Raw genomic sequence first — 22009 nt, forward strand, 5'->3', positions numbered from 1 at the left:
TCTTTCTCTCTCTTTCTCCCTCTCTTTCTCTGTTTTATTCTGAGCGCAGGACTGTCCCACGTGGGACCTTATTTTAAAGAACCTCCCACGTGGGAGGTCACTTAAAATCTTCCCACGTGGGAGATTGTAAAGGGGCCCCTTTAAAGGGGCCCCAAACCCTAGCCGCTTTAGTGAATGACATTTTCTCCTTTCTTTTGTTCCAAAAAGCGCCGCCTGAGGCTGGAGCTCTTCCTCCCTTCTCCTCTTCCTCCATTCCTCCCAGTTTGCTCTCTCTCTGCTCCCTTTGGCTGCCTCTTTCTGACAATTCACAATGAAGGGTAACCTCTTGAGTACTTCCAAAAATGTTCATAAGGTGTCACTTGCTATGGATTTTTAAGATGAAGCTTGTGAATTTCATGATCTTTCTTTATCATATTAAGGCTTCATCACTGTAGCCATATTGAAATTATTTATTGAAATGGTCATTGGTTATGTCATATTCCATAATATTATATATTTAATTTAATTATACTAGATGCGTGCTTGATAAGATAATGAAAACACAATTACAAGGGAATGAACACCAAATATATACTGTCTAATAGATAGATTTCATGGTTCTTACTCTATACAACACTAGGCATGATTGGAGTTTGAGGCTCAAGACAGCATTGACACAAAACATACTTGAGTGATTCCCGTTGCAGGGATGGAATCCCGTTGAACAGATGGAAATAGATGAACACATCTACCTTTTAGAAATCCTGCACCAATTTCACAGTAGTTCATCTCTTTTTTTTGAGATATGTTTCCCATATGAGCACTTTTTTTCCAATTGGATGAGTCAGTATCACACATGTAAGAGGTCAAGGCTCAGTATGTATAGCATTAAATTTTTCATAACCTTGAAATCTTGGCTTTCAGTCATTAAGTATAAGTAGGCCAATCCTCCTTAAGGATGATGATTAGGACAATTATGTATTCATATTCCAAATTTTGTTAAGTAAAACTATGGTTGTTGTTTCTTATATCTCTTTACTTTCAGGTAGTAAATATTTATGCTGAACATTGATGTATTCATATTCCTTGTCACAGGGTGTTATTTCCCTACATCCTCCTTAATTCGGAATGTGCATTTCCTTCACTGCTATAGGACCAAATTCCAATTTTTTTTTGAAATTGAGCTTGTGGAATAAATTTTCGAAATTCAAAAGTTCGTAGTAGAATTGAAATTTGAGATTGCATTACCAAGGTTTATCTCATCAATTTCAGGTCAGCTTTAATGTCATTATACTTTAATATTTCATGACCATGAAGAAACCCTTCAATGTCATTGACTGAGAAATCATTTCCTATAGTATCCATTTTTTGTGGTGATGGATGATTTTTATTTCTCTGATTTATTCTTACAAACTAGGATATCTTCCTGGAGAAAATAATAGTTATTCTTCTTATTGCGTATTATATGGTAGAGAAAATATCCCAAATATAACTTGAAATATCCATATCATATAAATATTTCAAAAGTGTTGATATATTTTTAACCATTTGTTGTATGGAATGATTCAAGCCACAAAAAAATTAAAAAGCATTTATCTTAGATTTTTTATGTTTCTTAAGATCTTTCTCCAGCCTGGCCCATGATCTCCAACTCATCTCAAAGAGATTAAGTTCAACGATGTCGATGACCATATATGTGTCTTTCTGCTATTCTTGCTTCATGGTGGACAATGTTGATGTCCAAAAAAATTTGGAAAAAGACCCTGAAGAATACCCAGTAGATATAAGCTCAGAATATGACTAGAGAGGATATTGCCTCTTGATCACATAGTACCCATTGATTTGCAATTATTCTTTGTTCCAATGTTTCACTACTTTGAACATACTATAGGTTTGTCACGACAGCATATCTAAATTTGGGTCCCATGAATGCCTGACTTATGCCCTCATAAACATTTAATTATAACTTTTGGATTATTTCTATTGCTTACTTGTTTATACCATTGGTTTCTGTTTTTGTTAATGAAATCTAATATCCTTAAAGAGACCTAGAGACAGAGAGATAGGGAAAGAATAAATAGAGATACATATAGGGTGATATACAAAGAGTTAGAGAGATAGAAACAAAATTCTATATAACAGGAATAGAGACACATATTGAGCGAGAAAAAGAGAGATATCTAGAGATAGAATAGATATGGTGTATAGATAGATGGTGAAATAGATGGAAACAAAAAGATACGCGTAGGACAATTATGAAGAAGAAACAGGTAAAGATATATATATATATATTAGAGCCAGAGAGAGATAAATATAGAAAGATGGATAGACGAAGACATAAAGAGACAGGGATAGAGAGGAGATATATTTAAATAGAAATAGGCATTATGGAAGAAATAAATAGGGACTTAAAGATAGAGGATAGAGGGAAATAAAGGGAGATCGACAGTCATTAAGAGTTAATAGTATAGGGCGATAGACAGAAAGAGCTAGAGCAATGTAGACATTTCAAAAGAGAGACAGAAAGAGATATATAAGGAGAGAGAGAGAGAGAGAAAGGGAACATGGATATATATAGAAAGAGAAATTGGGAGAGATGGAGAGAGACATATCAGGAGAGAGAAAGATACAGAGAAATGGAGAGGGACAGAGACGTAGAGTTTGAGAGAGAAATGATTTCAATAACACTTACAATGTGGTAAATAATGTTCAATTTGCTTCTATCTTCAACTAGTATTTTCAATCATTTCTTTTGCATGTATCATCCAAATTCATCGTCCAGTCGTCATCAATAAGTTTTAATGGGCATCTCATTCATCCACAATTGAAATCACCACCAACACCGTCATTTTGTCCATGAATTCTCCCAAAGTTTGCACCACCATGATCAAACAACATTCTAGTGTCTGGAAATCTTGGAGAGAGAAAAGTACTGAAGAGAGCCATATTGGAGGGTCTCAAACAACAAGCACAACCATGGTATGCCCAGAAAATCAGAATGAGAGAGAGATAGGTAAATAGAAGATGCACAGGAGAGAGAGACAGGGAGAGGGGGGAGAGAAGGATTGAACAAAAAAGTAGGTAGATGCATGAAGAGCTATAGAGAGAAGTATACAAAGAGAGAGAGAGAGAGAGAGATAAGATATGAGCAGTGAAGAGAGGGAGGCAGAGGAAGAAAGAGAGAGAAGCATAGAGGAGAAAGAGGGCAGAGAGAGAGAGAGAGAGAGAGAGAGGAAAAAAAAAAAAAAGAGGGTGGTGGGCTGTTGGTTCCTTAGAGAGAAGAGAGAGAAAGAGGGTGATGGGCTGTTGGTTTCTGGTAGAGGAAAGAGAGAGAGAGAGAGAGAGAGAGAGAGGGGGGGTGATGGGTTGTTGGTTCCTGAGAGAGGAGAGAGAGGGAGAGGGTGTTGGGCTGTTGCTTCCCTTAGAGAGGAGAGAGAGAAAGAGAGGGTGGTGGGCTTTTGGTTTCTCAGAGAGGAGAGATAGAGAGAGAGAGAGGGTGGTGGGCTTTTGGTTTCTCTGAGAGGAGAGATAGAGAGAGAGAGAGAGGGTGGTGGGCTTTTGGTTCCTCTGAGAGGAGAGAGAGAGAGAGAGAGAGGGTGGCGGGCTGTTGGTTTCTCAGAGAGGAGAGAGAGAGAGAGAGAGAGGGTGGTGGGCTTTTGGTTTCTCAGAGAGGAGAGATAGAGAGAGAGAGAGAGGGTGGTGGGCTTTTGGTTTCTCAGAGAGGAGAGAGAGAGAGAGAGAGAGAGGGTGGTGGGCTTTTGGTTTCTCAGAGAGGAGAGAGAGAGAGAGAGAGAGAGAGAGAGAGAGGGTGTTGGGTTGTTGGTTTCTGAGAGCGGAGAGAGAGGGTGTTGGGTTGTTGGTTTCTGAGAGAGGAGAGAGAGAGAGAGAGAGATGGGCTGTTGGTTTCTGAGAGAGGAGAGAGAGGGAGAGGGTGATGGGCTGTTGGTTTCTTAGAGAGAAGAGAGAGAGAGGGTTATGAGGTTGTTGGTTTCTCAGAGTGGGGAGAGAGAGAGAGAGAATAAGAGGTTGATTGGCTGTTGGTTCCTGAAAGAGGAGAGAGAAAGAGAGAGAAACGAGAGACAGAGAGAGAGAGAGAGGGTGTTGGGCTTTTGGTTTCTCAGAGAATAGAGAGAGAGAGAGATATAGAGTAAGAGGTTGATGGGCTGTTGGTTCCTGAGAGAGGAGAGAGAGAGAGAGTGGTGGTGGGTTGTTGGTTTGAGAGAGAGAGAGAGAGAGGGTGTTGGGCTTTTGGTTTCTCAGAGAAGAGAGAGAGAGAGAGAGAGAGAGAGAGTAAGAGGGTGATAGGCTGTTGATTCCTGAGAGAGGGAGAGAGAGAGAGAGAGTGGTAGAGAGAGAGAGAGGGAGAGAGAGAGTGGTAGAGAGAGAGAGAGAGGCTAGTGGGATGGTGGGGGAGGACGGTAGAGGAGGGAGGCGGGGCGGACATAGGTGAACCCAGAGAAGGTGCAAGAACCCGCCACCGGGCTGGCCACGGGGGAGTCGGCCAGGGGGGCCGTCGTCCACCGCTCGTCGAAGTTGGCCACGCAGAGCCTGCCCGACACGCTGGGCCTGAACCCCGGCGCCATCTCCCTCGCCTCCACCCGCTTCCAGTTCACCCCCCTGAACCACCGCTGCGTCTTAATCTCCCCGCTCCCCCCCGCCCCGCTTCCCAGCCTTCTCTCCGGCTCCTTCTGCAGCAGCTGCACCCCACCACCACCTTCTTTTTCAACTCTTTTGTTCCTTTTTAAACAGACAAGGAAGAGAGAGAGAGAGAGAGAGAGAGAGAGAGAGAGAGGGTGCAAGTATAGTGCAGGGACGCGGACGGGACAGGACGTGGACGGTTCGGGACGAAATTCGTCCCGTCTTACGTCCCATGTTAGCGTAAGGACGAAGGACGGGACGGTTTTTTGTCTGCGGACAAAAAATCGTCCCGTCCAATAATCTCGTGACAATTTTTCGTCCCGTCCAGTCCTCCCGGGATGAATTTTCGTCCCGAAATTTGTCCCGGACGAAAAAATACATAATATATTATAATATTTTATAAATTGTCCTCGCCAGGCCACGTGGCAACATCTCAACCGTCGGATGTGAATCCGGCGGTTTTCCGTCCAGATTCGTCCGTCTGTCGTCCAGAGAGCTCCGGACGGGCGATTTTTTCGTCCCACGAAAACTGTCCCGTCCGGTGGTCCCCAGGATGAATTTTCGTCCCAGAATTCGTCTTTGCTCCCGGAGAGGACTATTTTTTCGTCCGGGGACGAAAAAACCGTCCCGTCCGCGTCCAGGATCTATAGGTGCAAGACTAGTTACCCCTTTGAGCAATGCGTGAGCGTCGCTGGAGAGATACCCCGGCAACTTCATCTTCTCCTTTATGATCTTCTGCTGAATTTTCTCCCTATTCCCCCCGCAGAACGGAGGCTGCCAAGAAAAAAAAAAGAAAAAATAAGTCTTTTTATCTTGGATGCATTCGTTTGTTGTTCTAATCTGTATGCATATCTTTTTATCTTTCTCTCTCTCTCTCTCTCCATCTATAATTCTCTAATTTGTGATAACTCTCTTATAATTTTCTATATACCATGTATCTATCTATCCATCACTTGACATCATCCTACATACCCATTTATCTATCGTTGATCTCTTCCTATATAATTATCTCATTTGTTATTCTATCATCCACCTAACTCTATCTACCGATCAATCTGTGATCCCCCCATCTTTTAATCTGTCTCCCTATATCATCCATCAGTCCAAAATCCTCTTAGCTGTCAATCCATCAATCATCTTCAGGCAACAGGACTAACCTTTCCTTGCTTCTATCCATCTCTTCTTCTGTATTCATACTCTTTCTCCTCCAACTTCCTATTTATTTATCTGTCGGTATGTCACTATACCATCTATCGATCTATCGATCTATCAATCACTCTGTCATCATTCTGGCTACTCATTTATCCATATAATTCTCCTATCTTTTAGTCTATGGATCATCCCAGGCAAGAGAACCAACCTTTCCAGTGAGCATCTCGAACAACAAGACCCCCACGCTCCACCAGTCTGCCGCCTTATCATGGCCCTTCCCCAGGATGATTTCCGGAGCCATGTACTCGACTGTCCCGCAGAGCGAGTTTGATCTTGTGTTCTCCTCGAATTGCTTCGCCAGCCCAAAGTCTGTCAGCATCGCCTGGCAAAAAATAAAACCATTTAACAGCAATAGAGATAAAAAGCAGCAGAAACAAATAATTAAATTAATAAAATTTATTTACATGGCCATCAGCGTCGAGGAGGATGTTCTCAGGCTTGAGGTCTCTGTGCATGATCCCATTTGCATGAAGATGTGAAACCGCAGAGATGATCTCCGCCGCATAGATCCGTGCCAGATCCTCACTAAAATAAAAACATAATAATCAGAATTTTAATATTTTACATAGAAGCTTACTGATGAGAAATCATGATCTCCGTCCTACCTGAACATCACGTGACGATAAAGCTGAAAGAAGAGGTGCCCGCCGTTGATGAAGTCGAGCACGAGGTAGAGCCTATACTTAGTCTGCATTTTGATTAAAATGTTATTTCCCGAATAAGATCCACTCCATGAAATTGATAAATTAAGCATCACGTACCTGGAAGGAGTACCGGAGTTGAACGATAAAAGGATGGTCAACCTTAGTCAGGATGTCTCTCTCCGCTTTCATGTACTCAACATGGTTCTTCTCCATGATCTTATCCTTCCTCATAACCTTCATTGCATATATTTCCGAGGTGCCCTTCTTTCTCACCTGGAAAACCTTTCCAAATGCGCCTTGTCCAACGAGCTTCAAAACTTCAAAGTCCTCAAGGCCCACACCTCCGGCTTTCTCGGGTCTAACAACTCCATCTCCCAATACTTCCTCGGCAAACTCACTTGAACTTTTCTCCGAGTCCAAATCCGACTCGGCCGAGTCGTCGGATTCATCTATGGTGAGCTTAGCGAGGTTGAGCACTTGGTTCACACAAGAAGAGGGACCCACCAAGGAGTGAGATCTATTGTGAATGACTTCTGGGTCGTCGTAAACTGATGCTTTTAAACTAGACAAAGGCAGTGAATTCACCGAGTGAGCTTCAACTGGGTTTTGTTGAGGGGTAGGCCCAAAAACGTCTGAGAAGTCGAACTCGACAAGATCCGACTGGACGACATCAGGAAGCTGGAGTGGGAGGAGCAACTGCTTGTTCAGAGCTCCTGGGCAATAAGTCTGAGATAATCTGGAGATTTGAGAAGAAACCATCTTTTTCAATGCTGGAGAGAGATGGTGAAATTGGAATCACTGGGAAGAGACTCTGCAAAGGCTATGGCTGAATTCCTCCAACTGGACTCCTGATAATGGCCTTGAAAAGCTGGAAGTTTACGTAGTGGACCAGTGCCCCCAAAAAGCCGGGATGAAGGCAGACCAAAGTCCAGAACAAGTTGTCCTTGTTTCCCGATTTACAGGAAACGGCAGATACAGCGGCAGTTTTTGGATTCATGAAGTAGCAACAGACTGTTTCAGGGAAACCGAAGGTCAGGAAATTTAACGCAAGAAATATGACAGCAGAGGAAATGAAAAAAGGTGAAATAAATTATCAAGAAATGGCGATCATAAGAAAAAAACACACGCATTTCATACAATATTACGAAATTAATTCACAAGAGGAATCAAGGGAAGCCAATTCTCCTTGATAAAATAACAGAATTTCGATAAACTTGTATTTGTATTTGAGAAGTAACGGACACAATGGTCCTTTTTTTGAATTCATGACTCAGAAACTGACTGTTTCAAGAAACCAAGGTCAGAAAATTTAACCCGAGAAATAAGGTAACGGAGGAAATCATCTATTGAGGAAACACATTTTCGTTACATAATTATGAAAGTAATCGATGGGACGACAATTCTTGCCCACAAAGTAATAGTTCTAACACCACAAATTGCCCCTAAAAATTACACAACGGGGAGAAACCAAAAAGAAGGTACATTGAAAGAATAAGACGAGAGGGTGGGGTTTGAAGAAGCGCAAACACTAAGGAGACCCTAACTGAGAAATCCACTGAAAAGATCCCAAATTACCAAATTGATTAGAATGCAAGGTAAACGAACAGCAACCGAACACTCCGCCCCCCAAAAAACAACCAAATTCATCAACAAAACAATGGAAAACTAAGGTACATGAAAAAAACAAGACGATAAGGTATTGTGTGAAGAGGCGGAGACCCCAAGAAGATCCTAATTAGGAAAATCAAGTCAGAAAATCCCAGACAACCAAATCAATTAAAAAAGCAAAGACGACGAACAACAACCGAAATCTCCGGGCCCCCAAAAAAACAACCGAATACATCAATAGAACATTGGAAAAAAAGCTACGAGAAACTATAAGACGATAAGGTATCGTGTGAAGACGCGCATAAAACAGGAAGAACAAGCGAATAGGGGAAACGGAGTAAAAAACTCCCAGATTACCAAATCAATCAAAAATCAAGGACAACGACAGCAACCGAACTCTCCGCCCCAAAAAACAACCGAATTATCAACAAAATAATGAGAAAAATAAGATATCGTGTCAATACGCACAGACAACAAGGAGACGACAAGAAATTGGGGAAGCGGACTCAAAAACTCTCAGATTACCAAATCAATCAAAAAGCAAGGACAACGAACATCAACCGAACTCTCCGCCCCCAAAAACCAACAGAATTCATCAATAAAAACAGAAAAAACCCGAGAAAATTCCCAACAATCCGACTCCACTGCAAGTTCCCCGGCGCCTTGACTAAATCAAAAACAAAAAAAAAGGAAGATCTGATCTCGCAGGCTTACCTTTTCCCGTTCTCGGGGGGGATTCGTGGTCAGGGCTGAAGAACTCGCCTGGTCGATCTCTCGATCTGAATTTCAACTGCCCGCCTCTCTCGATCTTTAAAACAGCCTCGGGACGACACGTGTCACTCTCCCATTGGTCGGTAATCTGTCAAATCGTGGCCGCGAAACCTCCCGCCACAAGGAATATGCGATCTGTTAGGGTGGCACCTCACGCAATCGAAATGACCTTTCTACCCTTGCATTTTCATCGTATTTGCAAATGTGTAACTGCCCTCGCTTGGATGACGATGACGATGCCGGTGACGCATATTCTATCCTTATCTAGAGAGAGAGAGAGATGGATAGGTAGGATAATTTGAAGGGTATAGGAGAGAGAGATAGAAATAAAAAGAAACTCCAAATCATCCTTGCCTATCCATCTCTCTCTCTATATATCTATCACTATATTTATCCATCTCTCTATCCCCTGCTCTCACTATATTCCTCTCTATGTATCTTTCTCTCGCTCCATTTCTGTCTCTATCTATCCATCTCTCTACCCTACTCTCTCTCTCTCACTAAATGACCATTCTACCCTTTACTTTCATCATATTAACAATAGTGTAATCAATTCATATTGCTGATGGTTCGAGCCTTCGAGGACAGTGACAGGCAATATTAAGATAAAACCCCTAATTATCCCAAAAGTCGCAGCAATATCCGAATTGTCTTTCTTTTGTTAAAATGGCCGATCTACAGCGAAGCGCTGGGACCAGAATTTAAAAAATAAAATCAACGGTCGAGAGACCGCGTCGTCGAGATCGAAGGCTTCAGAAGGAGACACGTGGAAGATAGAGATGGAGATAACGGTCGCTTTCCTTCCCGCCGAATTTTGACGGGGGTTTGACTTCTATAATAATTAAAATATTTGGTTTCTTATCGAGTATACTGTGCTTCGAATTGTATTAAATAGTCTTCTTCGTTTTCTGCAGAGAGAGGAGAGATAGATAAATATATAGATGTAGAGATAGAGATAGAGATAGAGATAGAGAGAGAGATGGCGGATGGCATGATGGACCATGGTGTTTTAGTGTGACTTTACCTATCAATTTGAGGTTTCTTGAGGAATAAAGTGTATTCCAATGTTAGATCTCTCCATCTCCATCTCCATCTCTATCTATAAATGTTTGTATATATATTTATCTCTATCTCTCTATCTAATCCATCTACACGTCTCTTTCTCTCTATTTATCCACCTATCTATCTCTGTCTTTCTATCTACCTCCATATATCTGCCTATCTATCTATCTCTCTCTATATATATATCCATATGTCTCGTCTCTCCCTCTTTCGCTGTCTTTCTACATATATCAATATCAATCTATTTGTATATATCTGCACATATCAATATCTTTCTATCCTATGTATGTATATATATAAATCACATTCTCTCTATATATGCGTACCCATCTATCACTCTCTATCTCTCTATAAATCTTCATCAGTCTGCATATATTGATCTCTCTCTATAATTCTAACAATCTCCATAGATCACTCTACATCTATCTCCATCAAGTTCCATCCGTATATGTACATATCAATCTATATACTTACCTCTCACTCGAGTTCTCTCTCTCTCTCTTTCTCTCTCTACATCTAACTATGCATCTCTCTCTCTCTTTCTCCCTGAAGATGTTTACATATCCATCTTAATTTATCTATCTGTCTATTTCAACCTCCAACTATCTCTCTATCTATCCACAACTCTCTTTCTCTCTCTATGCCTAACTACACGTCTCTCTCTTTCTCCCAATGACCTCTACCAATCCATCTCTATTTATCTCTCTATCTACCACTGTGTGTCTCTCTCTCCTTCTATCTATCGCCATTAATCTCCATTTTTATATCTCTCCAGATCATATCTATGTCCGTCTCTCTCTCTTCATCTATCATGTATCTCTCTATATATCAATCTCCATCTATCCTGTATCTCTCTATATACCAATCTCTCTCTCTCTCTATCTATCTATCAATCTCCATCTATATATCTCTCTATATATCAATTTCTATCTATCTATCTATCTATCAATCTCCATCTATATATATCTCAATATATCAATCTCTATCTATCCATCTATCTATATATCTCTCTATATATCAATTTCTATCCATCTATCTATCTGTCTGTCTATCTATCTATCTATCTCCATCTATACGTCTCTCTATATATCTATCAATCTTCATCTATCTATCTCTATACATAACAATCTCTCTCTCCACCTATCTATCTGTAAATCTTCATCTATATATCTCTGTATAAATCAATCTCTGTCCTCTATCTATCTCTCCGTATCACTATCCATATACGAATCTGTCTCTCCATCTATCATATATCTCTATATCTATCTGTCCATCTATCAATCTCTTTCTCTCTATCTATCTATCTATCTACCAATCTCCATCTATCTATCTCTCTACATCATTATATATATCTATGACTCTCTCTATCCATCCTATCTATCTGTCTATCTATCACCATCTATCCATCTCTCTCTCTAAATTTCCATGGATTTGACCAGGTCTTCGTGCCCAAGCTCAAAGGAGAAGAAATTGCACTCCAGTGTGAAATAAGAGCAGTCAATGAACTCGTCTTCACTGAATGTCTTCGTCTGTGCTCTTGCAAGTTGATCCGGTAAGCGTGATCTGCACGGGATTGGATCATCTTCGAAATCGTCGATATATTTCTTCTTTTTTTTCGAATTTCTCCTCGTTTTCTTGATACTCTTTGCTGTGAATTCGCCGACGAGGTACGCATGTTTTCTCTGATTTTCTAATATTTAGGGCTTGAATTTGCCCTTCCGTTTTGATTCCGAGGTCGTGTTCGAAATCAAGATTCGTCTGTCGGATTTGTTCCTCGATCGGGAATGGTCTACTTTCTTTCTTGTTGCGTTCGAGATCTAGCGGGATTCCCTCGCGAATTGTTTTGATTTCCCATCAATTATCACAGATGCCCTCATTTATCTGCGTTGGTATCGATCACTAGATCAATCTCCACGATAATCGAAAGAAATGTGCACAAATTCACTCGGTTCGTCTGATTCGTTTTTTGGTACTCAAATTCGATGCTTGATGTTGAATCTCCACCAATCTCCCCCATTTCTATAGATTCATAAAGCGGGATTCCCCCTCGAATTGTTTCAATTTCTCCTCAATTTGCATTGAAGCCCTCATTTATCTGCGTTTGAATCGATTATTAGCTCAATTTCCATGAAAATCGAAAGAAATGTGCACAAATTCGACGCTTGATGTTGAATCTCCACCAATCTCCCCATTTCTATAGATTCATAAAGCGGGATTCCCCCGCGAATTGTTTCAATTTCTCCTCAATTCGCACAGAAGACCTCATTTATCTGCGTTTGAATCGATCATTAGCTCAATTTCCATGAAAATCGAAAGAAATGTGTACAAATTCGCTGCTCGATGTCGACTCTCCGTCCATCTCTCCCATTTCTAGAGATTCAAAAAGCGAGATTCCCTGACGAACTGTTTCAATTTCCCCTCAATTCGCTCAGAAGCCCTCATTTATCTGCGTCTGAATCGATCATTAGCTCAATCTCCACGACAATCGAAGAAATGTAGAAAAATTCGCTGCTTGATGTCGACGATCCATCAATCTCCCCCATTTCGAGAGATTCATAAAGCGGGATTCTCTCGAATATTGTCTCAGTTCCCCCTCAACTCGCTCAGAAGCCCTCATTTATCTGCTTCTGAATCGATCATTAGCTCAGTCTCCACGAAAATAGAAAGAAATGTGCACAATTTTGCCGCTTGATTTCGACTCTCCACCAATCTCCCCGATTTCTAGAGTTTTTTAAAGCCTCCAATTCAGTCTATCATCAGTTCTTAACCATTCTAAAATCAACAAAAACTCTGACATCTCCGATTTCTCCTTGAAAAGATTCGATCTCGGCAGCCATGGCCAACACCGGAAACGCCAATCTCCGCGTCGTCAAGTGCCCCCGCTGCCTCCGCCTCCTGCCAGAACCCCCCAACCTGCAAATCTACAAATGTGGAGGATGCGAAACGATCTTAACAGGTCTTCCTCAAACCAAAATTCCAAAAATTTCATTCAAAAATTTCACTTCATCTCCTATGCAGCCAAGAACAAACGACAAGAGAATCATCAACAAACCTCGGACAACGCAGCAAGTTCCAGCCAAGAAAGAGATGACCAATCGGCCAACGAAGAACACGAAATTCCAAAGATTTCAAAGGGAAAATCTCATCGCAAGCAGAGCTGGGCATCATCCACAACCGACGACGACTTCCACTCCGCCAGGTTCTCTCTCAGCAGCCTCTCCATCTCCAAGAACTCGACGTTCCTCCCATACCCATCAAAGAACTCGATCAAAACAACACAACCCAGATCAAGAATAAGTGAAGAACTGGAAGAAATCTCAAGATCATCGCTGGATTTTAGTTCCTGGGGGGGTTCATCGGAGGGGAGCAGTCAGCTGGGGAAGAGATCTCAGCCGTCGAAACGCCACTGCCGGCCGATCATGGGGGGATCTCCGTTCGTGATCTGCCATCACTGCCGTCAACTCCTCCATCTCCCGGCCGATTTTCTAGCTTCTTCCGGCCGCAGCCACAAGCTCAAATGCGGATCTTGCTTCAAAATTCTAGTTTTCTCCTTCTCCGCAACGCAAAATCAGCGGCCTTTCAACAACCCTCTTCATCGACTCATGGGATATCCTTCAGCCCGCGACATCCTCTCCCGGCCCGACCCAGCGGTAAAAAAAAACCCAACTTTTTCTTTATTTTAGAGGAATCGAGATCTTCAGAAATTGAAGGAAAAAAGGCTTTTTTTCCTTTTTTTTCTTTGGACTGCTCTCTTCCGGCCGACTCAGCGGTAGAAAAAAAAACCCAACTTTTTCTTTATTTTAGAGGAATCGAGCTCTTCAGAAATTGAAGAAAAAAGGGCTTTTTTTCCTTATTTTTTTCTTTGTACGGCTCTCTTCCGGCCGACTCAGCGGTAGAAAAAGAAGCCCAACTTTTTCTTTATTTAGAGGAATCGAGCTCTTCAGAAATTGAAGAAAAAAGGGCTTTTTTTCCTTTTTTTTTTCTTTGGACGGCTCTCTTCCGGCCGACTCAGCGGTAGAAAAAGAAGCCCAACTTTTTCTTTATTTAGAGGAATCGAGCTCTTCAGAAATTGAAGAAAAAAGGGTTTTTTTCCTTTTTTTTTGGGATTAGTCTCTTGTTAAGAAGTGGGAGGGGGCGATGAGAAGAGACGGCGATGGAGGTCGATCCGACGGACAGAACGCTGGCGATGGAGCTCGGCGAGGCGCGGAGGCGAAGGGAGCGGCTGAGATTGGATCGGGAGAAGACGGAGAAGCTGTTAATGGAGAAGGGTCGGATCTTGGAAGAGGCCGTCAGAGAGATGGAAGATAGATGGGAAGCGCAGTTGAAGATGGAGGCCGAACTCCGCTATCTCATCCGCCTAAGGGAACTTGGCCCGTCTTCTTCCTCGGTGAGATCTGTTCTTCCTTGTTCTTCCCTGTTCTTCATTGTTCTTCCTTGTTCTTCTTCTCCGTGACTGACCGTTTCTCTCAGATCTCGCCGTCTTTGAGGTCTTCTCTCAGGAACTCTGCTTCCCGGTTGGTAAGTTTGATCATTTTTCAAGATCTTGGTTTTAGACTTGTTGGGATCGTGGGGTTTGATGTTTTTTTTTTCTTTTTTAACTTGGTGCAGGCGTTGTTGGGTGAAGAGAGTGAAGATCCGATGCCTGGATCTGCTGTTTAACCGTTTGATTATTGTGATCCTGCTCTGGAGTTGTACGAATAAAGCGGATCCATTTTATTCCTGATGAAAGGTTTCGGCTGGAAGAAGATTGAGAAGAGATGACACTAGTTTTCGCTCACCAGGTGACAACAATATCTTGCAATTTGATAACACTTGTTCCAGTCCAGATCTCTTGAGAGAGAGAAATAAAAAGATGGATAGAAGGAAGGCGAGTGGATGAGCAGGAGAACTTATAATTTGATTAAACTACTCTCTTTTTTCTCTCTCAAGTCTTGCAGCAGCCCAGATTACGAACAATGTCAGAACCAATTGCCTATCATCATCATCATCATCATCATCTCTTGAGAGAGAAATAAGCATAGAGACAGAGATCTCTCTCTCAAGTCTCGCAGCAGCCCAGATCATGAACAATGTCAGAACCAATTGCCCATCATCATCATCATCATCATCATCATCTCTTGAGAGAGAAATAAAGATAGAGACAGGGATCTCTCTCTCAAGTTTCGCCGCAGCCCAGATCATGAACAATGTCAGAACCAATTGCCCATCATCATCATCATCTCTTGAGAGAGAAATAAAGATAGAGAAAGAGAGGGGGGGGGGGGGAAGATCAACAAAACTTCCAATGGTTGTTGCACTCGACGCAGGTGACAAAAGTGGTCATGGGCTCGTCGGCGCTCCGGGTCTGAAGCTGGTAGTAAGTGGTCTTCCTCTTCCCACATCGCCCGCACTTGAACTGATCCGTGGTGGCCTTGGCGGGGGCGCCTCGCTCGCACTCGAAGATGGCCTTGTCCTTGATCTGCTGATTCTGCCTCTTCCTCTCGTCGCTGGCCATGTCCTCTGCCGCCATGTCCACCAGCCCCGCCGCCGTCACGTGCCCCAGCAGAACCCTCCTCCGGAGATCCGGGTTCTTGGCATCCCTCATGTTGAACAGAATTGACCTGTACCTCGCCTTCTGCGGCCCCGTCGACTTGCCCAGCTTCTCGAACATGCGGCACTCCACCGTCACCGCCACCCGGATCGGGTCCGCCGCCGCCGCCTCGCTCTTCAGCTCCGCCGACACCTCCCCCGCCACCCTCGCCAGCGCCTCCGCCAGCAACTCCCGCACCTTGTCCCTTGCCTCGTCGTTGCACTTGACCATCGACGACAGCTTCGGAGTCGAATTCTGCTCCAATTGGACGTCTCTCTTCGCTTTGGCATGTTCTCTTCCATTGGGAAGAGACTCAATCTTCGTGCCGGCTGCGGATTTGTTGGATCTCTCCGTCGCCGGAGAGGCATTGTTCGCGGCCGCGGCTGATTTGTTGGATCTCTCCGCCGCCGGAGAGGCGGTGATGGCGGCGGCGGTGGATTTGTTGGATTTCTCAACACGGGCGGTCGCCGGAGACGAGGCGGCGGCGGGGGATTTGTTGGATTTCTCAACATGGGCGGTCGCCGGAGACGAGGCGGCGGCGGGGGATTTGTTGGAATGATCTGTTGCAGCAGAATTATGGGATTTCTCGGTGGTGGCGGTTGCTCGAGAGGCGGCGGCGGCGGCGGAGGCGGGCGGCTCTGGTGGGTGGCTCTTCTTGTTCTTGGCGGATGCCTCGTCGATGACCAAGTTCTTCCAGTGCTGGCGGAGCTCGGCGGCGGCTGCCTGGATCTTCTGCTGGGGGTGTTTTGTGAGGCAGAGAATTGCTTTGCCCACCTGCAGAAAAAAAAAAAAAATTGTTTAGAACAGGAAGAACTTTGTTGAATTCACTAGATGGTTCTTGATGAATCAATTTAAAGTAAAGGAGTGAGGAATTCATGGCCTCTTCTGTAGAATTTTCATTTCCCTGGAAAAGAAATTTGGAAACAATGATTATGGAAAGCAGCGAAGCTAAATTGGTGAGCAAAATTCAGTTTAAAGAACAGGAGTGAGAAATTCAAGGCCTCTTCTGTTGAATTTTGATTTCCCTGGGAAAAAAAGTTTCAGAAACAATGATTATGGAAAGCAGCGAGCTGAATTGGTAAGCAAAAAATCAACGGAGAAATCAAATAAATTCATCGGATTCGATAGAATTAATGACAGATATAATCTCGATAAAAGCGCAACAGAATCGATGAATCTAGAGACGAAAAAAATTCAATGCGAATGGATAAGAAACGACTGTGAAAAAAAAACTCGATGCTGGTAATCGATGCTGCTGCAATCAAATTACAGAAATGATTCCAAGTTGTCTAGATCTTCGCAAACCAAAACCGACTATCGTACAGCTCCTGAAATTAGAGATTAGGGTTAGAACAAACACAGAAATTCATCGACCAAATGGAGCGCCGGAACTGAAAATTTCGGAATGAAATTGAGAAACGGAAGAAAGAAATGACGACGAACTGAGAAAAAAACATGGCGGAGACCTACTTTCGTGGCGACGAGCTCCTTCGTCGTCAAAGGAAATTTCCTCAATTGCCGGAGCGCATCCAAACATCGAGCGATCTCCGCCGAGCCACCATCCGCCGCCGCAGCATCCCCCGCCTTCTTCGCGACCGCGAACATCTCCAGAATCTCCTTCTCCATTGTTCTCGAGAATCCGATTCAAGCGAAACCTCGAACCGAAAGTTCGAAAAAATCTCCACAATCTTCCGCAAAAATGATAAATTTTCCCCACAATCTACCGAACAATCATGGAGAGAAACGAGAATCAACGAAACCCTAGCGGATCGACGACGGAAGAATGGAGAGCGGAGAGATCTCGCTTGAACGAAACCCTCCCGATCTCGTAGGGCTTACAGAGTCCACGATTGATCTGGGCCGTCCATCAATCTCCTCATGCTTAACCAACGGTGAGATTTGCAAGATAAGGTTTACTCTGCTGAAAATAACCTTCTGGTTCAGACATTTTATTAGCCTATGTTTTAGTCCCCTTTGCATGCTAATTTTCATTAACATTATCTTGTTGATGCTACTGAAAAGGGTTACATTGCTGTTTAATGCTCTCGAGACGACGAGCTACGATAAGTTTACGAAAGTTTTGATTGGTGTGGAAGGGAGATATGTTTATGAAGTAGTTCACGTCTCATTTATCATTGTTGATAGCCTAGGTTTCTACTATCATGTATGTCACTTTGACGTAGGACGACTACGGGGTAGGCGAGGAAGGGCGGGACGACAGGACTAGGGGTAGGATAGGCGTGAGGGATAAAACAATCCACAGAAATTCACGGTCGGATCCGGACTTTAAAACCGATGAAAATCTGGGGGTGTAGCTCCGACCCTTATCGAGGGCGGGAGTACCGTCTTCTCCCACCGCGACGATGCCTAAGCACCGAAATCAATACGTCGAATTCGCGTCGCGAGGAAACACTCGAGAGGTAGGTTGAAGAAGCAGAGAATTGAAACCAATTCAGATTCCGACGGCGGTGGAAACTTCCCGAGAAAACACTGGACGGAGAACACGTCGACACCAAAGAGTTCAGGCGTACCTCAGCACCGCAGTGCGTGAAGAGGTTGCGGGCAATTCTGAACGTGACGAGGCTGGGCGAATCCGGGCGTTGAGCGGCCCACTGGACGAGGACGAGGCTGGACGTTCCGGGCGTTGAAAGGCCCTGGTTAAGTGTGGTTGTCGTGGGCGCAGCGTCAAGCGTGGGCGAACACCCGCGCGCGCGAAGCGCGCTGAGTGCGCGGAGTGCGGCGGAGCGCACCCGAGTGCACGCAGCGCACGCGGCTTGAAGCGCCGACGGCGTCCGGACAGGGGCAGCCGGAGTGCGGTCTCGAGCGGCCTTGGCGAAGGTTGTCGGGGCAGGCGAGGGCGGCGCGCGGGCGCGGCGGCGCGGTCGGCGCGCGAACGGCGCGCGGGCGGCGTGCGGGCAGTCTGGGTGGCCCCCTTGGAGAGAAAGAGAGAGGAGAGAATGGAGAGAAAGAGAGAGAAGAGGGGAGGCCAACGTTGCAAGGCCGCGGCAGTGGCGGTAGCGGCGGCGGCGGCGGCGACGGCGAGTAGGGTTTGGAAGGTGGAAGATAGGGGAGGCTGGGCAATCCTCCAAGAAGAGTTAAACAAAAACTCGATTCTTGAATTTTGATTGCCTAATGTTTCTTGAAAACAATGGCCTATATATAGGCCTTCGAGGAAAGAGAAAATGACGAGAAAATAAAGACGTGCGTCGTGTCACGCCAAAGGGCAGTTGTGGATCTGCCTCTGGCGTCGTGTCATGACGCTCGTAGGGACGTGCGTGGGTGGAGACGTGCTTGTCGACGGTTGTGGCATGTTGACTTCGGTTGACTCCGGTTGAGCGTGGTCCATAGCGGGCGTGTTGACTCCGGTTGACCGTGGTGACGCGTTCGATGCTGAAGTGTTGGCGTCCTCGCCATCACACTTTCATCGCAGATGCTTGTTGGCGCATAACGACCTCCATCTCTGTTGCCACCGTCGACCGTAAAATTGTCATCACTCGCCTCGTCTCTGTCGTTAGTCAACGCATATCCACCACCATCTCTGTCGCGATCAGTGGCCGTATTTCGTTCATGTGTTCCACCCCCGCCACACCATCGTCGTCAACCATCAACTGTTTCCCTCCAAGCGCTGGTTGAGGTATTTTAATTGGAATCACTCAGTACTTTCAACTATGATATTTATTTATATGAATTTCCTGCAGATATATTGGCTTAAGTTTCACTATAATCAGTACTTAAACAAATATAAAATCCAAAAATATAAATTAATGACAAAATTGTTTATTCAATACTTTCTCCCTGTGGATTCAACCCTTGCTCTGGGCTCGTAAGGAAAAAAGTAAATATTGATGTACAAACTGTAAGCCTTAAACGATGTACTTAACCCTAAGTTATGGTTCATCATTATATCATGTCAGTACGGATCCCCCTTCCTGATACTGGTATTGTACTACGGTATCGGGATGGATACTGTACTGGATATCAAAAATAAATTTTTTTGGTATCCTTTTTTTTATCCAATATCCAGATATTGGATAACGATATTGGATATCGGTCTGTTAAGTACCGATGTTCGATATCGATATCCGTCTCAATGTCGTTATCCGCCTCCGTCTCTCGATGAGGATGACGATATTGGATATCGGAGTTGGATATCGGATTTCAATATCCAACTTATAAGGGTTGTGTAAAAATATAATGTAATGGTCATATTGCAACAGTTTGGAGAGGTTATCCGTGGGCCAGCGGTGTAGCAAAGAGCTTTCTAAATTACAAAGTAGCTTGTTTAATATATACAGCTCTAACTTTTTTGTTTTCTTCCATATGGGATAACATGATTCAGAGTTTAACATTAAACTCTGAATCCTATTGTCCCATATGGAATAAAACAGAAATTTTGAGCTGTATTTATTAAACGAGACAGTAATATATTGAATATATTTATTTATTACGTATTAATTGAGTTAATAATATAACAATTAATTATTAAATTGTTTAATATGTATATCCTACCTCGTTCAATATATACAGCTCAAAATTTCTGTTTTCCGGAAATTGGATTTTGAACGTCCGATACCAGATATAGGACGGATATCAGACTCTGGCCATGTCCTCCACCATTACTATCCAGCGCGACCAGATAAGAATAGTTTGGCTCTTTATCTGGCGCCAAACTAGTTGATGTCAAATTGAAGCTTTCCATGATGAAAATTTTCATAGAAGGTCCTTATAATTTCCGGATAAGCATTAGGTTATAATTTTTCAAGGTCATAGTGAAGCAATCTTAAACACGACATCACTGTTTCAAATATGGTCCAAAAATAGTAGACACAAATACCAGAAAATTATGATCCTAAAAGGTCTCAAACACTACTCTTACAAAGAGACATTGATATTCAAATTTGATTAATTAATTTTCAAGGCCGAGAAAATTAATTTACAAGTTATTAATGTTTGAGAAAATTAATTTATTATCGATGTTTTATTGAATACAGAAGCTGACTAGGTATTACAAACAAATATAATGTTGGGTTCTAGAGGCCTTGACTTGGATGAAAAAATCGAAACGATGTGCAACGGAAGTCTTTTGCGAATCGAACGGCATCAACGAAAACATTAAACAAAGTACCTTTTCACAGATCGCATCCGTGATTTCTTCGATCCCGGAGCAAGATGAGTTGAGCTGCTCAAGTGTGCAGCCTCTAGACGTATCGACGCAGTCCTCGGCGCGTCTAATCTCCTCCTTCTCGTTGACGAGCCCCGTTCTTTCTCCGTCGGCGTCGTTATGTCATCCCGATCACATCAGGGATGGAGAGGGGGTATGGGGAGAGTGGAGAAGAAGGGGAAAGGCCCCTGAACAATTCTGGCCTGGGTGAATTTCGTTCAGGGCCTTCCCCTATTTATACTAAGTGGTTATTTTTCATAAAAACCCCCAAAACTTAAGTATATCTTCCAACGTCCAAAAGACCATTTGCGTGTGACCCTCTAGGCCCATGTATCAGTCTAGTTAAAGACTCCAGCGGCCCAATAACCTTTATTGGCCTTCCAAATTAATTAACTATATCATCATATAGATTAATTAATATCGGATTGATTTAACCCAATCAATAGGTCGAGACTCCGACACGTGGGGTGCCAAGCTACACCTCGTGTCCTAGAAGATACAAAGGAGTGTGTATCGACTCACTTATGGAACCTGTTCATCATCAGTTACCCTGTATGTATAATCCCTCATCCACTTGACGCTCCTTGGACGACTTAGGGTATGGTCAACTGTCAAACCCTAATCGGTCATCCGAGTTAGTACTGATGCATTTGGAAATCATCGGAGAACTCTTCTTCGATATTTCACTGCCTTGGCCAAGGACTTAGTTGCACCGTCTTCCTTGAGCTGTCACCTCTTATACCGAGGGTGGACGATCCCATCTTGACCACTCAATCGCCTTCGTGTACTTCTTGATGCACCCAAACTAAGACTGTTTAGAATCCCATGATTAGAAACTCGTCGGCCATAGCCAAAGTACAACCGTCCATCCACAAGACGTCTTTGGTGTCTCAGGTCTAAGGACCACTTACACAACCGTGACGTAAATCAACCTGATTGACAGTTCGGTATAATACCATTCAGGGATTCGTACGGATCAATTTAGTGAACTCTTTCCACTAAAGAGCACCCACTATCTATCCTTAGTGTCGCCACACTAATGGCTACGGGACCGGCCATACTCATCATATGAGTGAGGCTAGATAGTGCTATTCTATCCGGATACTTCGATGTCCTTCTCGTGTATCCTTCGAATAGGAATGTTTAGAACACATGCTTAAAGACTAGTGATCTCCGCATTACGATCTCATCATAATTCACTAAGTCCGATCTTGTATTCGTGGACTTCATTATACGCATCACACGTGCACTGTAATGAATATGTTCTACTAATGAATATGGAACGTGATGTGGAATGTGTGATTGGCTTGCCGGCCACATATATTTCCATCACATAACAATACAAAAATATGCATCTACCATTTA

General features: G+C 43.5%; 3 protein-coding genes across 3 annotated transcripts; 1 reads left to right on the top strand and 2 right to left on the bottom strand.

Annotated features, from left to right (window-relative positions):
* Window positions 1-2796: 2796 nt before the first annotated feature.
* Window positions 2797-8906, bottom strand: LOC144714199 (serine/threonine-protein kinase AtPK2/AtPK19-like). Its single transcript, XM_078588903.1, has 7 exons — window positions 8796-8906; window positions 6591-7484; window positions 6435-6517; window positions 6234-6354; window positions 5978-6151; window positions 5284-5391; window positions 2797-4676 (listed from the first exon to the last, which is right to left on the bottom strand). Exons 2-7 carry the CDS (start codon window positions 7230-7232, stop codon window positions 4374-4376), a joined length of 1431 nt encoding a protein of 476 aa, XP_078445029.1. The 5' UTR covers window positions 7233-7484; window positions 8796-8906; the 3' UTR covers window positions 2797-4373.
* A 3832-nt stretch (window positions 8907-12738) lies between these two features.
* On the top strand, window positions 12739-14836 carry LOC144714611 (uncharacterized). The gene is made up of 5 exons (XM_078589384.1): window positions 12739-12870; window positions 12933-13564; window positions 14025-14301; window positions 14385-14432; window positions 14523-14836. The coding sequence occupies exons 1-3, from the start codon at window positions 12750-12752 to the stop codon at window positions 14220-14222; spliced, it is 951 nt and encodes a 316-aa protein (XP_078445510.1). The 5' UTR covers window positions 12739-12749; the 3' UTR covers window positions 14223-14301; window positions 14385-14432; window positions 14523-14836.
* Window positions 14837-14989: 153 nt separating this feature from the next.
* Window positions 14990-17310, bottom strand: LOC144714610 (transcription elongation factor TFIIS-like). The gene is made up of 2 exons (XM_078589383.1): window positions 16954-17310; window positions 14990-16257 (listed from the first exon to the last, which is right to left on the bottom strand). The coding sequence occupies exons 1-2, from the start codon at window positions 17107-17109 to the stop codon at window positions 15184-15186; spliced, it is 1230 nt and encodes a 409-aa protein (XP_078445509.1). The 5' UTR covers window positions 17110-17310; the 3' UTR covers window positions 14990-15183.
* Between the last annotated feature and the right edge of the window lie 4699 nt (window positions 17311-22009).

This window comes from Wolffia australiana, chromosome 17 (genome assembly GCF_029677425.1).
Source record: "Wolffia australiana isolate 7733 chromosome 17, ASM2967742v1".
In the NCBI taxonomy this organism is placed as follows: Eukaryota; Viridiplantae; Streptophyta; class Magnoliopsida; order Alismatales; family Araceae; genus Wolffia; species Wolffia australiana.

Excerpts from the sequence above, each read along its gene's own strand:
- LOC144714199 (XM_078588903.1), bottom strand. The coding sequence starts at position 7,232 with ATGGTTTCTTCTCAAATCTCCAGATTATCTCAGACTTATTGCCCAGGA. Across the intron at positions 6,355-6,434 it reads TATCGTCACGTGATGTTCAG|TGAGGATCTGGCACGGATCT; the intron begins GTAGGACGGAGA and ends TTTTTATTTTAG. Across the intron at positions 5,392-5,977 it reads TCGAGATGCTCACTGGAAAG|CCTCCGTTCTGCGGGGGGAA; the intron begins GTTGGTTCTCTT and ends TTTTCTTGGCAG.
- LOC144714611 (XM_078589384.1), top strand. The coding sequence starts at position 12,750 with ATGGCCAACACCGGAAACGCCAATCTCCGCGTCGTCAAGTGCCCCCGC. Across the intron at positions 12,871-12,932 it reads ATGCGAAACGATCTTAACAG|CCAAGAACAAACGACAAGAG; the intron begins GTCTTCCTCAAA and ends TCTCCTATGCAG. Across the intron at positions 13,565-14,024 it reads TCTCCCGGCCCGACCCAGCG|TCTCTTGTTAAGAAGTGGGA; the intron begins GTAAAAAAAAAC and ends TTTTGGGATTAG.
- LOC144714610 (XM_078589383.1), bottom strand. The coding sequence starts at position 17,109 with ATGGAGAAGGAGATTCTGGAGATGTTCGCGGTCGCGAAGAAGGCGGGG. Across the intron at positions 16,258-16,953 it reads AGGAGCTCGTCGCCACGAAA|GTGGGCAAAGCAATTCTCTG; the intron begins GTAGGTCTCCGC and ends TTTTTTCTGCAG.